Source organism: Watersipora subatra, chromosome 1 (genome assembly GCF_963576615.1).
Source record: "Watersipora subatra chromosome 1, tzWatSuba1.1, whole genome shotgun sequence".
NCBI lineage: Eukaryota > Metazoa > Bryozoa > Gymnolaemata > Cheilostomatida > Watersiporidae > Watersipora > Watersipora subatra.
Window position 1 is genome coordinate 25665229 of NC_088708.1, and position 18467 is coordinate 25683695.

Genomic DNA, 18467 nt, shown 5'->3' on the forward strand with positions numbered 1-18467 from the left:
ACTATGTTTCGATGACGCGATTAATCCGCAAGTCTGCACTGCAAGATGGAAACATCAAAAACCTTTGTCAAGCGAGTTTTGTTACTAGCAAATTTTTACCAAATGTTTCAGGGTTGTGGAAAATGGAAATGGCACTTGCGAATGATATGCAAGAAAATGCGTTTCTATTTATCTATTCCATTTTAAACATTTGCATACTCCAGTCGTTGCCATTTCAAAAGCGCGCTGCTAAACAAGAAAGAAGTGCACCGCTGTGACCTCTGGTGTAGAATTCCTCATCTTTTTTAACAAAGTGTCCGGGTTAATCCACAACACGCGAATGGCCATTGAAACACTTATCACACGGTAACTCAACATGTGCACAACTCCTAATCCGCGGGATTCGCACAATAGAAACAGTGGTAGAGAATGGTTATAGGTACAGCCTTCCTCGAGCTAATCATGTGTTTTATCACGCTTAGCGATGCCAAAAATTAGTAATGATGACACTAGAAGCTACGCTTCATTTTGCAGAGTGGCAACATCTCTTGAGAACTCTTGTTTACTGACAACAGTTGCCTAGCAATAAATGTCCCCTTTTTATTGGAACCTGCTAGCACTGATTACCCGGTGTCATATTTCATAAGGTCGGTGACATTTGCAGCTGGTTGATAGACACGAAATGATAGGAAAATGATAGACTTATATCAGTCACAGACCCTGCATGGCGTCAACGCCATCTATGTCACGGGTTATATGTTTCAAAACGTCACACAAAGAGAACTGACTCAATGACCTCTGTTATTGCAGTGTCCCGGGGCGATGGATTACTCATAGGAAATATTTCCCCTTTTTCCTTCAGCCTACCTGAAACATTGACTCAGCTAGCAGCCCCCATGCTAATCGTGAATAAATATTCAAATGCGAATCATCTTAAATGATTACTACCGCGGATAAATCATTAAACCAGAAATCCTTTCTCTGAACTTTCAATTTTAAAACCACATCGACCTCCTGAGTCTGGTTTTAGATTACTTAAGATGACTAACAAGAGGCTGATGTGTAGGTGAGATGGATTCTCAGACATACAGGAAATATTAAGATCATAGCAACCATGCTAAGTGTACTAGCCATAGGATAAACCGCAAGATGGAATTGCAAATCATCATTTTTTACTGTCTGTATATTTTTCTCCGGCTGAAGCCATTAGTTAAAACAAGCAACCTTAAAGAAGGAGAAAGTTTGGCAATATACCAGGTTGTTGCATCCTGGCAAGCGCTTTTATAGGAATGATTATGTTGATAAAACATTAACTTTGTTTACACCGGTTAATGCTGTTTAAAGCGAATTAGACCATAAGACAAAAAAACAAAAAATAGTAAAGTAAATTATGTGTATTGAAAGAAAAATACAAAATGGCTTGTCAATACAAATAGAGTTGAACTTAGCTAAGCTTGGTCTGGTATACTTTGGGGAGTTTCAACGGGTATTTTACTCTCCGCACTGATAAACTATCGAGATGACGATCTTTGAAAGATGAAAATTAGTCAAAAAAATGGTCTCAGTATACGAACTTCTTAAAAAGTCTGTTTCCATCTCTAAAACATGTGACCTTATGTCAGCATTCTCCTGATTAAAGATGACTTGGTAATGATTAAAAAATTTTCAGTCTAACACAAAAACTATTGATCTTAATATTGATAAATTTCTGTTAATATAAAGAGATTTGCCAACATATTTAACTGCATGAAACTTGTTCTACCCTTCCTGCAGTAGCCACCAAGCCACTCATTTCACTAGAGTTGACATTAACTCACAATTTATTCAGCTTGTAAATTTGAATATGCATTTATTGCAATACTAGTGCAATTTAAAAACAAACAAGAAACTTACCATAAAACAAGTTAATTTTATGTTAAGTTAATCATGATTACTTACACTGAACTTACAGCAGCTATCAAACCTCTTTCTATGTAACATCTATTGCTCCCTAACTGATGCAAGCAGCATCCAAAATGGCATAGAGCAACAAAAATGTCTATTTGAAGTCTTGTTGCAAGTTGATTACGAGCTGTAATAATAATAAATGTAACAGTAATATAGACCATGATGCAACAGTAATATAGACAATGATGCAACAGTAATATAGACCATGATGCAACAGTAATATAGACCATGATGCAGTGCATGATGTGACAATTTTGTCTGTTTTAGATAAAAAACTATGTTGACCAAATATACCATTCTTTATTTTTGCTTAGCCTCTAAAATATAGTGTCAAATTAAGACTTTTCTATCTCATCTAGCAAATGTGGTTTTCGCAGGAGCATGGGGTCTGTAGCTATCAAATGATAGTCATTTATGGTCAGGTGGCAATGTTGCTGTTGACAAGCGCCTTTAGTTGTTTGTCAAGTAGAGGTAGAAAGGCGACTGACAGTGAAGTCCTTTAATAGAAAACTGTAAACAGCTCAGAAATGGTAAACTACAAAAGTTTGCGAATGCTATTTCTAGTATTCACGGATGATGTGAGAAGACAGAAACAGTTTCGGCAGCTCACCTGTTGATTGATTGTAAGAGAAGTCTTCTGGACAGGCGCAGAATTTCCTGGCAGAGTGTGCGCTTGCAGTTCCGAGGGCTTTAGATCTGACATTGAGGTCACCGATGGTTTCCATGTAGTTACAGCACCCCTGAAGTGACGGAGTACAACATTAGAGAGTAAAAAATGGTTAGGCCCTACTTTTGTTCGGCCATGGCTCACGTATTGCTAACACTGCACTATTCATTAGTGAATTGATAGCTACATAATGAACGTTCTTGCATTATTTGTACTGCATTACTTTGTTTTGATATTAGATTAGTTTATATTGTATTAGCTGATATTACATTAGTCGCTATTGCATGAGTTGATATTACATAAGTTGATGCTGCATCAGCTTATACTACTAGTTCATATTGCATGATGAGATATTGCATTAATTTTTAGAGCATTAGCTGATATTACATTAGTTGCTATTGCATTAGTTGATACTGCATTCATTGGTATTCATTAGTATTGCATGAAGTGATTTTGCATTAGTTGATACTACATTTATTGGTATTCGTCAGTATTGCATAAAGTGATTTTGCATTAGTTTTTACTGCATTATAAGACATGCGATTAGTTCGCCAACAAGGACTTGATAAGAGCTGCAAGAGTCCCGGTTGAGAAAAAGTTGTCAGGTCAAACTAGTTCAATATATTGAACTATATATCGAAATATATACATGAGTAAAAGCGTAAAATCTGAGCAGAGTGCTCAATGATAAAATCAGAGCAAGTTAAAATCAGTAGAACAGACTATTTTAGTCTGTTCTACTGATTTTATTGAAATATATAGGCTATATGGTTTTGTTTCTAAAGTGAGTCGTAATCAAATTACAAAAGTTTAACTCTTTCAAACGTTTATGGTAAACATTGTCGACGCTGAGACAATGTGAAAGAACGGAGTTGATAGGAATTTACAACTAGTAACCATAGAGTCTATCACAGCGTGACCGCATATTCAGAGGTAAACACCATCTTTTTACACATACCATGGTGTCGAGTATCATGGTTCAATATCACGAGTTTTGCTATTTGTTCTTATGCTTTATGATGGCTGCCACTGAAGGTCATCGCAAAAGATGAAGATCATAGCCAAGGTTTAGAAAAAAATTTAATCGAATCTATTTTCTCTTTTCTTCACTGCCATTTCTCATGAGCATAAAACAAGCCTATAATAACGAACCTTAATGAGCTTGTCACTCAACAAATGAACTGAAAATTCTGAAGTGCGCATATCTTAATGACAGTACATACCTGAATGTGTCTACGGATATTATCCCCTATACAACACTTCCAACAATGTGTGATATAATGTTTCGCTTTTTATTGGCATGAGTAATCATCAAGGAAATGATGTTTCCAGTCACACGCCAAATCAAAAATGAGAAGACAAAAATCAGGAATTATTGAGTGAGTTGAACAAAAGTGCTTTAAAAGTCGGTGATCTAGTAGATTGTAGATTGTGGTAACAGAAAGTTCATACACGGAAACATATGACGGTGGATGTAGTATGTTGGTGTCATGGAATAGAAAACGGTATGGTAATGATTCTATAGATTCGAGTCTGACCCAAAGATGAAATCAATCAAGACATTTTTAGCGTCGACATGCGCTTAGCCAATCTATATTATACCCAAGTAGTCACCTACAGTAGCTAGCGTATAAACATCAACTGTTTATATAAAGATCTAGTGGACAAACATTAACGCTAAGCAATTGAAGAGCATAGCTTATAGAGATGATCCCTGTATGGTTCAGTTACCATGTGCTATTTGCCTACTCATCACAAAATCTACCATAACTCTTTTATTATTTTGTAGGTTATATAACATGGTTCTCCCTAGCTGGGGCGGAGGGGTAGACCACCCCAACACTTGATCACAATTCGTGAAGAGAATCTCAGGAGGTGATTGAAATCTGGATGTCATATGTTTACCTCTTATGCGGGCCTATAGAGCAGTGGTTCTCATCCTGGGTTCACTAGAACCCTAGGGGTTCGGTGAGCCAGTCTCAGGAGTTCCATAGAGATCTTTTAAAGGCAACAGCCAAAATCGTACTGATTTGCAAAGTGTCTTCATGAAAAGATACACAATTTGTTGTGGATTCATGCATTGTATTGGTTTTGTTCCTTGAACACAGAGGTGTTAACGCACAGTTTATTATGTGTACCAGTCAAACATACCTGTCTTGAATGTGAAAAAAATCATTTTATATTTTCATAAAGAAGAATTTGGTGAAAGCGCATATGAACCTGTTGGGTTTCAGTTGGTCTAACAGGGTTGGACCGCCGGTAAGAACCACTGGTATAGAGAACCTGATAGCAGCCTTAAACAAGGCCTAAGGCTATTGTACTAGTAACTATTACAGCTATGACATTAGTTGGGTTATTCAAAAGATGAAATTGAGACAGTAACACGCTGGTATACCTCGATATATCATTCATGTTTATGTATTGTCATTCTACCATGTCTATCAGCAACACTTGTGAAACTGGTTTCGTAGCAGCGTTGTAACTGTAGCTGCGCTGTAAGCCTGCCACCTACTCACTAGAAGGTGCCAGAGAAGGAAGCAACGAGGCTGAGGCAGCGGCATTGTGTAATTGGTTAATTAGAAGCAGTAGACAGCAGTAGACAGCATTATCAGTGATTGTATAATCCATCATTATAACTGACTGATTAGTGCTGAGTGAATGCAGTCAGACAATAATACTAACTGGCCTAGCTTTCTATCTGCTGGCTAGTTGCAAAACCATGCCCACCAGCTATAGGCTGCAGTATTTGAAATATGACTACAGATCATGGAGTTCTTATTGTACTTCTCCAAAGGATGCTTTATAAATTTATGTTTGCCTAAATTTTGTCTGTGTTTTATATTTACTTGTACCCTGGCAGTCTCGAGTGTGCCATGAGAGATCGTCAGGTGGCCTAATAAAGCACAGAGAATAAGTATGTGCACAATAATTCCAAACTTCTGAAAGTTGACCGAATGGTACTAGCGGTAGCGTGCTGGGTGACAAAACCGAAGGTTGCCGGTTCAAACCCCATATGATGTAATCTTTTTTCTAACCTTAGACTGTGCCTTTGGATGGATGGGCAGACACGGCTCTTATTATGGTAAAATTTTGTTTTATTATTTAAAACTTTTTATCCAAAGTAACTTTTTATTGTATTCTTTCCCTGCCATATTCTATTCTAAAGCATCTAAGAATGTAGGTTTGGAAGCTGTTTGTATACATATCATATTCACGCATACCTTAAAGCCTACATGACCTATACACACATACCTTCAAGTCAATTATATTCACTACATATAACCATTGAACTGGTAGACATCCACATACTCCTCGGTTCAAATAACTGTGATTACCAGCAGTTACAAAACCACAAAAATTTCTTGATGCCTATACTGACTAACGCAAGGAGGGCGAGGCTGGTAAACATCAACTGTTCTGAAGGTAGTGGAGTAAATATAGGAGGCAGCCTACCAAAGGGGGCTTGTTACAAGGAAGCAACACAAGCAAGTAGCATCGGCCAGTAGTTTATTCGCTCCTAACAGAGGCCTAGTAGGCACTCTTCATGATGCTTAACACGTAACTACCACTTTCAGTAGCGCCAGCGCTGACTCTATATTAACCAATGACATTACGTGATCAAGAATGAACGCAGTGCTGACTATATATCGACCAATGATATAATGCATTCAAATTTTTCATCTATCTGTTTCTATTTTTATTAAATATAGAATAATTACTGCTATGGAAAGCTTATCGTTTTTGGTACTTTCAAAAATGCAGAAATGCGCTCATGCTCATGATTCTGTGATTTGTTGCAATTGACCAATTGCAGACTATGCTGGTGTTTCAATGATTAAACATTTTTTCATTAATTAATTAGTGTTATTGTATGACAATTTTAATTTTAGAGAAATGAGAAAATGGCTAAATTACTCATATAACTAACTGGCTGTTCTACACTTAGTTCTATTGGTAAGAAACGTAAGAATAAATGAAATGACATATTACAAACCACTTGAACAAGTGACGCCCCTTACAAATAATTAGAAATCACCTCATAAAAATTGTCAAATGCGAAGAGGGCTCAAGGCATGGTTTCTACCGTGTAAATGAGCTGCTGGTTCCTGTGTTAGAGTACAATCAAACCTTGACTTACGATCACTTCAACAAAAGGTAAAATTTGAACGCATATTTTTCTCTGCAAAGTAAGTAATTTTTGACATGTGGCGTTAAATATTACAATATTGTATGCAATGCATACAATATTGCATACAATGCAATATTGTATGCAATACAATTGCAATATTGCAATATACATTGCAATGAGTATACAGTTTTTCTTCACACAATTGAGTTTTACATGATTTAAATAGTAATAACTTTAAATTAACAGAAAGGTGTTAGGTATTGCTTCACACCTTCCTTTCTTAGTTTCATAATCGAGCATTGCAAAAAGACTAGTTCACATGACAACAAAAGAAAAAAGACAACATGCTTTTTAGAAGTAAACTAAAAAATAATAGCCTTCGTGAGCGAACATCTGCGGATCAGTTATTGGAAAGACCTTCTAAGTTACCTAACATTTATTTAGGCCGTGCACACTAGAGGTGGAACGAGACAGGTTTTTTAAGTTCGAGACGAGACTCGAGACACTGTCTTGTAAAAATTCGAGACACGAGACAGTAAAATAATGAGCATTTGGTGATGATTTCACTACACAAGTACTAGCTACTTGGTATATATAAAATTAATAAAACTATTTTTAAATTGAATTTTCACCTGGTGTAAACGATTTAAATACAACATTTTAATAGTGATATGCATGTAGTTTTTGTAAACAAAAGTGACACAAACAGCTCTAAAATACCGAAGTTATATATTCTAAGAATTTTGAGCTTGATTGATCATAATTATAATAAACATATTGCTTTGTACATGTATATTTTTACCATCTATTGAATAGTTCTTACTTTTCAATGTAATGTGTAATGAAACCGATAGCCGTCGCTCTACAAAGAAATACCGCAACTAAAAGAACACACGATAACACTTTCATTCTTATCGTTTCATTAATGTTAAGTTCTGTTTGTGTATTAACTGTAGTATGTGAATTATATTTAAATTGTACTCATGAAATAATATTAATTACTGTATACATGCACATGTATATTCTTATATTGAGCTAACAAAACGTCATTGGTAACCGAACACGGACTATGGTTGACACGGCCTTTCGTTCGTTTCTCCGTGTCCGGGCAAGTTTTACCCGCGATTGATAGTATATACATAAAAGAGGCCCGAATTTTATGAAGGGCAGTTGGTGTTTAGACACGATACGATAAAATACAGACATTTTACCCGCAAGTCTTATTTATTAAATTGGATTATCCGAAGAGTAATTAGATACGACCCGGTATCTGTTTTAAGGACACAGAACCGAACTAAAATATAACAGGGCCGTTGTCCGGACTACATGATTAGACTCAGTGGCCAACATAATCAATAGCAACAGGTAGTAACGGACCGGGTATAACTTTAAAGGCAGTTGCCCGCAATCCATTACAATATATGGAGTTGTTGCTACCGCAAGAAGCCATGTTTTAACAACCGTGCGCAGGCGCTTTAGTTCTATTTCCTGTCTCGAGTTTGGCAATAGTTAAGTCGAGACGAGACCGATACGAGACGAGACAGGTCGATACACGAGACGTCTCGTGTCTCGTTCCACCTCTAGTGCACACTATCGCTCAAATCAAGGATTATCTGTGCGATAGACTGCACCGATTAGCTGTTTTGAGGTCATCACCAACGATAAGATGTACACACTATGAGCGATTAGCTGTAGGTGGTCACTAACCAACAACCAATTAGAAATTATGAAGTTGCATTGGTGATATTGGGGTCCCTTTGTTATCTTTTAATTATCTGATTAGGTAATTCATCACGAGCGTATTTTTTTTTGCTGTGCTGTGAATGTGAGTTAACACCAATCTTCACAACTGTTGAAATTGGATCCGATGCGGTCAACAAACAGCCAATCAAGATGCTAATAGTTGCGATAATCGGTATCAAAGTTCAACATGTTGAAAGTCCATTGCATCGTCGCTAGCAACGATTACGTTAGCGGCTCATCGCAGAATGACGTCATAGCAGCCCATCGTTGCGGTCAATCACACAGCTCATCATCGATTTGAGCGATAGTGCGCATGGGCCTTTACAATGAAAACACTGAAAGTGAAGAAACGGAAGCCCGAAACTACTGAAAGTAGAAAAGCTGGTTGCACTAAATATTATTGCACTAAAATGTACAAAATATCTCAAAAAATTATAAACAAGTGGTGCTAGTTTAAACTTATTATATTTTAAATGAGACCATCTCTGCATCTCTATCACCACCTCTACCGTTGCCTGTACCATGAGGGTATAACTCCACTTGCTGACTTCAATGTCAAGGCGCATCGACGATAAAAACCTTTTCTAATCTAATCTCCTGTTTATTTAGTATTTTTTACATAGTTTTACATAATGTCTACATTTTATAGTTACTTATAACTGCCTCAAGTACTTATCGATAAGTTTTTTTAGCTGATGAATGATGTTTTATCACGAAATAAAATATATTCTTACAAGAACATTTGCTGCGATGCACAACACTTTTGAAACAATCAAAGAAATTATTGGAACGACTTAACTTTGTGTGTTAAATAAAACCTTTTTTCCATGTAATGCCTGGTTCTGTCCGATGTCGTATGTAAGGTGTTCGAGGTGCTACCGCACAGAACAGTGCTTTTGTGGAGTGTGCGCAGGATTTAGTTACGTCATACTGAGATTTCAGAGCTATAGCGGTTCACAACAATCGCGTGCTTGCATAAACTTGCATAGCAGGGCCTCGCACGCCATACGTACGACATTGGTCTGAATCGAGCCTAATAGAGCAATGTCAACAAAGGACACAAAAAAAATTTTTTTTGACTTGTTTCTACAGAACATTGTGACTAGGTATAAACAGGGAGGAGGGACTCGGCCTGTATTATAAGGCACAGATACGTAGAGATGAGATCTGATAGTGATCATTAAATGACAATCATCCACCTAAATACAGAGTCTAACTGTAACACAAGCTGGTTATGAAACTTGTAGACGGACACACAAAAGATGATGAATAACTGAGACAGATAGAAACATTCCAGTAAAGGACAGACTAGTGAGATAGAATTGCATGTGATATAACCTGGCAGCAGTGAATAGCAGCTAAGACAGGCATGCAGGTGGCTCGCAAAACAACATTCCTTGAGATTGCATAGCCAGAGGGTTCACTGCCTCGGTTGAGTACGGATTTAGGTGTGACATCACGAATAACACAAGAGCTCTATTTGGTCACAAGTGAGTGTGAGAAGGGCATTCAGCAGGCAAAAGCAAAGCCTTATCCAAGATGTCTGAGATGAACAGATGAGTGTGAAACACTTTTCGCTAACTACGCAAGCGAATGCACTCCTCTAGAGGTTGCTATTCTGTGTATGAGTCCTATACAGATGAGTGTCTATGCCATTAAACCTAAGTTCATGACCCCATAGTTCTCACAAAAATCAGCAGCTGCCACAGTTGATGTGAGTAGAACACGCCCAAGAAATAGTTGTACAGCAATAAAACAATCTGCTCTGATGTGTTCTCATTTTGGCTGAATGGGTAATGCGCAAAGCAGAGGTACAATTGTGAAACCCTTAGATATTACTGGCAGCATTATCACCTGCACTAGAAACAATGTACTAGTCCCTAGCAGCGACTAGCGGCAGCAAGACTAGCTGCAGCTCTGTTTGCCAGTAAGTGAGTTCACTCAGTGAAGGTCTGTCTACTCCATTACCAAGTTTCCATAAAGTGATAATGTAGTGACACATGTATGCACCAGTGGCGAAGTGCCACACTGGGCTGACAAGTGGATCGTGTTTTCGTAGGACGCTATAGTAAAATAATGGTTGTGAGACACTTTAGGTCAAGGTTGTATCTTTAAGAGGACACAGCACAAGTCTTGCTTGTGCATGCACTGGTCGCTAAGGCCATTTTATGGCATAAAGATGGCACATCACACGGATGTTTCACTTCCAAATACTGAATTGCGACAGAATGAGAGCGACATGGCTGTTTCCAAGAAAGCATTGCATTATTGAAAGACATTGCAGCGCCATGTACTCTGTATTAAAATTCACAATCATGATTTGCACATATGCTGGCAGTTTTTTTCTACTTCTGTATACAAAGTTAATTGTTCCAAGATTTGCTTTGCATGTTAAAACTGTCATATGTTGAAACAAATATTCCTAGAAAAAAACACTGAAATGCATCTAATTGGTTGCACAGTCTAAACCATGTACCAAAGTTACTTAATAGATACTGAAGATAATAAAATATAGCATTTAAATAAATACATGAAAAACTAAAAGTAAAGACTAAAGCTATATTAATTAATCGCATTCTGTCTGGTTTCAAAACTCTGTCTGGCTTCTGTGAAACAGCCTCCTAAACACCAACACCATCGGCTATTTGATACAAATTGAAAGGAACCCAAGGAATCACCAGGCTAACTGTTGGTCATATTTTATATACAGTTATAAATTAAAACCATACAGCGATACTGCTACAGGGTGTCAATGAACCGCTGTTCAATGTACAAATTTATCTCATGCAGTGATAAAACCAAATCTTTGACCTATCAGTACATGGCAGCAGCAGTGATAGAAGACTGACAAACACACCAATCAGTAACACTGTGGCTGATACTGTGTTAACTCCACAATGTATTAAGATTGAATCATACTATGTCTCCATATCTCATCGTCCCCTCTATGATTGCTCGACGATTATGCGTACAGTAAACAAATAGCATCGTCGAGGCAATGAAGATATTTAGGGAAAGATTGCAGTCAATCGCTAGATTCACCACAGCCTGTGCATTGTGTACCACTTCGGCGATGGCGATTAACCGCTTCCGATTGAATTATCCGTACTTTCTTTTCTAACAGTTGCAGTGGGACTAGTATTTCATCAATTTCGCGACAGCTTTGTGTAATGAGAACGCTATGCCACAGGACTCTCGCTGTTGTACACTCGGATAGGTTTGTGATAGTGTGAACATTGTTATCACAGACGATCACTGAAGTATCCATCGTTTTTTTTACGTCATTACCCTGTTTGCACATGTGCTCGTCCACGAAAAAGCCGCCATCTTTGTAGAAAATGATCGTCATTCTCTTGATTAATAGTATTTTTTGGTGTTGTTTTGATACTAAAATAAAAAATTTGCAAACAAAAGCATTGTTTGCAATAATTAATTGCAGAAGCTTGTGTTTTTAACGATAAAAGTTGTCCATAAAGATGGCAGACAACGATAGAATGACGTCATAAAAAATGATGGATTGTGTGATTAACACCGACATATGGCGATATAGTGTGAAGTAGCCTTTAGACTGTAATTAGTTACAACTGCATTATTAGATATTGCGGAGACCAGAAACACTCTCCGTAATGTCATCAGCTAATAGAGCTGCCAGGGGAATACAACGCAAGGCTATTTGAGCATTACTCTAATTTACAGCAGAGATACGAAAGCCCTCTAACTGCGATTAGCTGCCGGTATAATTACAATAGTACAGCAGTGATTAGATTCGCAAAGTATCCGCCACCTTTGAAAATCAGATCCAGTTTATTCGTATCCAGTTCGGATGTGAAATGCCAGAGAAATCAATTCATTACTATACCTCCGATAGGCACGCTTACCTCTGAACAAGAAATTCTATTTCATTTCCAGCTCTAATGATTTCCATCTTTGCAGTTTCATGATCTAGTGTTTCGGTAGCGGCTCCATTGATCTGGAGGATGCCATCACGAGCCTGAAGACCAGACTGTTCAGCCACGCTTCCTGGTTGCACCTGGCAACATCAATATACCCAGGGTTAGCTCAATTTGTGAGAAGCATAAGCAGAGGCATGATTGTGGTGGATGTAGTAGGCCGGCACTCAGGTATACTAGGGTATGAGTAGAGGCCAAATGTCAGTTGTTGAAGGTTTCTTGGGCTATTTATTAAAACAATAACAAGCTGTGGCTGTCAGTCGTTGTGTTAGCAGACCAGGTTGGTTTATGCTCTATTTTCATGAAACAAATTGTATGCATGAAATTGATCTTTCAGGTGTCCTCGTTTTTACATGACAGTTCCAGGTTTCCAACTTATTTCAACTTACGTGATATGAAAAAAATTGCATACAACATCTAACAGTTATTTGAAAACATCATTGCTAGCCGCTTTAATAATCTTCCACCTAATATCCGTTCTCCTAACAGAGAAAGGTATTTTAAATACTATATATCAAACCTTTTATTTGATTTTATTGACTAACTGTAGCCCTTCGTTTGTATTGTTTGTTTTATGATTCCTGTATGACATAACTTGGAAATTTTTTTGTTTGAAATGAAATTATTGCTGATAAAGTAATATATATATATAGAATTATATGCTTGTGTATTTATCGCAGTAAATTACATACGGGGTTAGTTGTTCTCTACTTCCACTGATTTGCTAATCTACATCAGTTGTGTACTTTATTTTTTACTAGCATTGTTTTTATTATTAAGTTAAATAAAATATAAGTAACACATTCATTTTGTATAAATATGGGTAAATAAAGCAAATAATAGCATGTTAACAATTAACCAATCAGGGGCAGATATATCGATGGTTAACCAATCCGCTGTAAACCTTACTGTTGATTAACTAATCAGGTATAAGTATCTCCGTAGTTAACCAATCAAATGCAAATGTCTCTGTGATCAGATCAGGTGCAAAAAAAGGATAAAATGGTCAGCCAACTAGATTATCAAATGTTGAATAAAAAATAACAAAGAACGCAAGGCAAGGTGTAGCCAGATAGTTTTCCTGCCGATAAGAGCAAAAAGGAAGCCGATAAGAGCAAAAAGGAAACCGTCAAGAATTGGCCTTTTTTATCAAAATGTTGCATGAAACTAACACTGAGCCTGATTTACGCCAAATGCAATCACAGCCTGCTTTACGGATTAAAAAGGCTACGACAAAGTTATCCACACGCATAGCCAAGATCTCCTAGTATGAGAACGTTACAGCGATGCAATACACTACTGTTGCAGATAGGTGTGACCTATGGATGACTTCCTACTAGTTTCCTATATGCAATTATACATTCACACTGTCATACCTGCAACAAGAATAGTACATTATTATGATTACCCAGAGCATTCCAACTTTCACTAGATGATGGTAAGTAAAAGTGTCATTCTATTTGTAGACTCAGTATATTTTTGCCAATGTTGCACTAGATGGAGATAGCCTAAACTTCTTACGCAATCTCTCACAATTCGCAAGCCTTCTTTTTATGTATCTGGGCCGTATAATGGTAGAGTCATGCAATGATAATGGCTGGGTTTATCACATTTGGCGGTCTAGTGCAACAAGAATGCGTTTGTTTGGCCCTGTAGCCCTTAATCATTAACAGCCCATAGGCTTTTAGCCTTAGGTAATACACTGTACAATATTGTGTAATACTAAGCTAATCTCCCCCAATGTAAACACTCTATCTACACTAAAAGCAAACGCATGAAAAATACCACAGCAATGTTTAATCTACGCCTCAGCTTGTACTCAGGTAGTCATTGTTCAAACAACTGGCGACAGTGAAAACTTATCAAGCCGTTTCTCATGATCCTAAAGAGTGCAGGCCAGGGGGCTGCCCGTCCCTGTAAGCTACAAAAATGAATCACAGTGATCTTGATGCAGGCGAGGTACAGCATGTAACCAATTATTCCGTTGTTTTTCTGATGTGTTCCTTTTGTTTTCTGACTCCGACTTTCGCATGAGCAAGCCATGAAGCGATGCTTAGAGAGCGATCAATAAAGCCGCATTCCGAGGGTTCACTGAGCTAATCAGCAACAAAGGAAGCCTTCTTAATTGAATGAATAATTTCATTTACTTTCTCCAGTCATGTCGGCCTCATCAACAAACTATTCAAATGACAACTGTAAAAATAATACTGAATTATTTACAACAACACGTGGTAACACTTGCATTTAAAAACAGCAACTTGTTGAGTCATTCGTGATGTTTCAGGGTCTTCCGTGAAAATCATGCAGATGTTTACATGATGTATGAGTGAATGACACCAAAAATGTGCCTCTCATTGTTTATGTTTGACTGCATACCAAGACAAACAAAAGTGCATCAAATTCTTCCATGTCAGACCAAATATGGTAATCAGGGTGCCTAGGTCTGCTCTCGTATCTTTGTCAATGACAAAGTGGAGCATCCAATCAGGCTTACACAATAGCTCAACACTGAGAGCTAACATTTATAGCTTGTTAGAAGATTAAGATATTATGTATGAAGATATTAAGAACCAGTGATCTTTATCGCTTGCTAGTAATTTATACTTTCAACTACTAAGCCTATTTAAATTTCATATTCAAAGTCGATTTTTAAAAAGAGGATGAAATAGTTTTAGTATAGTACATATATGTGAAATGCCCTTAAAATATGAGCATTTTTCTGTTTAATCTAATATATTAAACACTTTTTTAAACATATGGCTAGGACATCTCATTATCAAAAGTTTGACAAACTTGGAAAAAATCCAGTTTTTCGCACAATATTCTCCACAGAATGAGGCTGCCTGTTAGAGCCTACAGCTGGTGTATAACCATGTTATATGCACTTAGGTTGCTAAAACAGATTCAGTTTCCAAAAACTAACCCGAGTTAGGATGTTTGTAGGACATTATGAAAACTAGAGACAGCTAAAATAACTAGGACCCGTTTTCTTTTGTCAAACACAGGCCTAATCTCTTTCCGAAATAGTTTATCTACACAACCTCAGGCAAAGCTTTTATTAGAAAAGGTTGGTGCAATTAGTTATTCACAAGATAGCCCGCATACTCTTTACCAGTTTTGATCCCTAAAACGCGCGCGTAACATACATTCGTTGTGGCTTTGTTGAAAGAGAGAAGCTGTGCGTGCCTTGTCGGCAGTCTTCAGAGTGAAAGCTAGTGAGGCTACAGGATCAGAGCTATTTGTGGTTATCAATTAATAGCTTAGATAAGCCAATTGATTAATGGAAGCGCTTGAAGACACTCAGTTACTAGATTTCAAAGAAACGTTAAGCGCAAATGGTTGTTTTAAGTAAAGCAACAAAAAAAACTGTTTGTCATAAGAAAAAGAGTGACAATCTATGCACTCAGACAACCAAATAAAACAAAACCTGCTGGTAAACAATTCTACATTTTTTAGCTTAATGGTGTCATTTCTGTCTTTTAAATAACATGTTTTAGGAAAAAAGCTATGAGTCATCAACAAAGGTCGCAATAGGCAGCAATGCTGTCTGCTCAATCTTTGTGAAGCAATTGACCTCGCCCAATTGGTTGGCACAAAGTCAAACCAATGTTATGTGAAAAATGCAACTGGTGTCAATCTTTATTGGCTGTAACTGATTAAATCTAATGTGGAATGAAGGATTATGAGACGAACCTTAGACACTTAGTAGGAATGAATCGATTTTAATACCTGCAGCTAACGCTACTGTCAGGAACTTGGCTGATAACAGTTTGGATTAAGGATTTCAATAAAACAAAGGATGCATAAAACAAAGGAAAGTATGACAGCATAAATTACAGAATTGATTACACGCGAAAGCAGTAGTTGAGCATAAAAAAGGTTTCAGGGTTAAAACTAAAAATTAGAATAAAGCCAGCTCATTTCCGATGAAACAAGCAGGATTTTGTCCTCCAATATGCGGGTTAACGTGTGGATTAACTTTTTGTTAACAAAAACAAAACTTCAATGTAAGATAAGCTTAATATATATACCGATAATCACTACCAGGGTTATGATTGCATTGCTCTTAAATGCTAACCAGTGAGTTATAATAGCTCTCAAACTTTGCCATTTAATTTTTGCAAATTAAAAACTGAACAATAGCTAAAACAGTCTTAAACCTTTTGTATCCACGCATGTAATAGCGTATACACAAATGCACAAAATTATTTACAGGATTGTCATTAGCTAACAGATGGTATGTTGGGTTAAAAATCTGATGGTTAAAACATGAACACACCGGCGCAGTACATAAACACACTTGACAATTTATTTTACATACTACAGTAAAACCTTACCAGCTGAATAGATAATGCTGTAGAAAAGTCCGCACCACCTTGCAATCTAAATCCCCATGATACTGAACTGTTGGGTCTGCTTAGACAAACTTTAAAAATTTGTGATCCAGGGTTTGGGTTGATTGTTGTCGCCATTGTATGATCTTACAAACGCACAAAATTATGAAGCGTCAACATAAACTTAGTTGGTGTGCAGATTTGGCGAGAATAATGTATAACGCAGATTAACGAGCTCGATACCTATTCCAAATGCCTTTTATAACTACAACCTGAAACAGATAGCTTTGAAATTATTACTACGGGTTAGCTCGGTAAATTCCAACCTAGTTGGCCTGTGTTTTTACAATTACTATACAATTTGTTTTTCAATGTATCGTTTGGCTGCATGAAACTGGTACCTAAGCTAAAGCGTTATCAACCAATCGACAATCGTTATTTTTGTTTTGACGATTTATCAAGACAGACAACCCACGCGGTGATGCAAATTTCCCAATAGACTACGATTTTACTAAATTGTTTTGAATGAATTAACACCTTAGAAGTCAAGTGACTACATAATCGGGGTCATAGACGAAACTTTATTGACTCTATCACAGCGTCGTATATAATTCTATCGACCTTTCGCTATCGCGTACAACTAGGTAGCAAAGGTCAAGAACGCCGTTCTGGCGCTTTTGCTCAACTTTGTGTCTTCTGTTTATTTTTTGTTACATAATTTGTATGAAATGACAAAAAGTATTAATAATTACTTAGTTTTCTGTTGCACTCTTCTTTTAACTGCCAATCAATTACTTTTATTAAATGTTGGATTTTTATGTAAAGCTTTTAAAAGATATCTTAATACTTTCTGCGTTTATTTGTGAAGAGCTTCTCCAGTGCAACTGATTCTACAATGCATTCATCAGCAATAACAATGCCTAAACGCGAACTAAACGTTACTGATTTTTGCAGTCTTGAATTGTATATGCCAAAGCTTGCATTGAATCAATGGAACACTAATTTTTTAAATAAAAATGTTCTGGTCGGTTTTTTGAGACGATTTAGAGAGAACACCAGGATGTTTACACCTACTCTCAGACACGCGACTGTGTAGAGGCGTTTTTAGCATTAATTACTTTCAACACCTTTACGACCAGATCACTTTTTAGCATGGCATTCTCGTGCCCTAATTAGCTGCAAAGAATCACGAATTAACTCTCTAAGCTTCGTTCGTATTTATTCCTATCCTGCTTGATATCTATTTATTTTTTGCTTCTGATTATAGTGCATCAAAAGGCAACGTTGGCGACAAAGAGATAGCTTATTATCTACTCTTTTAGGCTGGTTATGATAGCTGAGCAACGTCTAGTTTTTGGAACTATATAGATATTAAGTTATATTTAAATTGCATTGATTAGGGGGTAATGCTTTACCGAAGCAGACGGTGGATGCTAACATGATTAGCTTATAAACTTCGATCTATCACTGTGATAGGAATTAAGTGATCCATTGTAAATTAAATAGTTTCTTGTAGGTCTTTTTACACTTTCCTCTTACGTATGCTTCCTAGTTTAATTTTGGAAATTGTAGATGTTTAAATAGACATTTAATAAACATACAAGATAAACAAATTATGAACATACATGTACTAGCTTTATGTCCATGCGAGAATATAAAGCTCATGTTATTGCGATGTTTAAATGTAAAGCTTTTATTTGGCATATTGTTTTAGAAAG

At 36.9% G+C, this 18467-nt stretch overlaps 1 protein-coding gene across 2 annotated transcripts in view; it reads right to left on the reverse strand.

Moving 5' to 3' along the window:
- LOC137400053 (PDZ and LIM domain protein 3-like) overlaps positions 1 to 17058 on the reverse strand; it is a 33772-nt gene extending 16714 nt beyond the window's left edge. The window contains exons 1-3 of one of the 2 annotated variants that reach the window (XM_068086373.1): positions 16753 to 17058; positions 12344 to 12495; positions 2537 to 2666 (exon numbers count right to left, since the gene is read on the reverse strand). In XM_068086373.1, the coding sequence (XP_067942474.1) occupies positions 2537 to 2666; positions 12344 to 12495; positions 16753 to 16887 (417 nt within the window). In that variant the 5' untranslated portion in view covers positions 16888 to 17058. The remainder of the gene's footprint in view (positions 1 to 2536; positions 2667 to 12343; positions 12496 to 16752) is intronic. The other variant, XM_068086365.1, reaches the window with a different exon arrangement.
- Positions 17059 to 18467: the final 1409 nt, after the last annotated feature.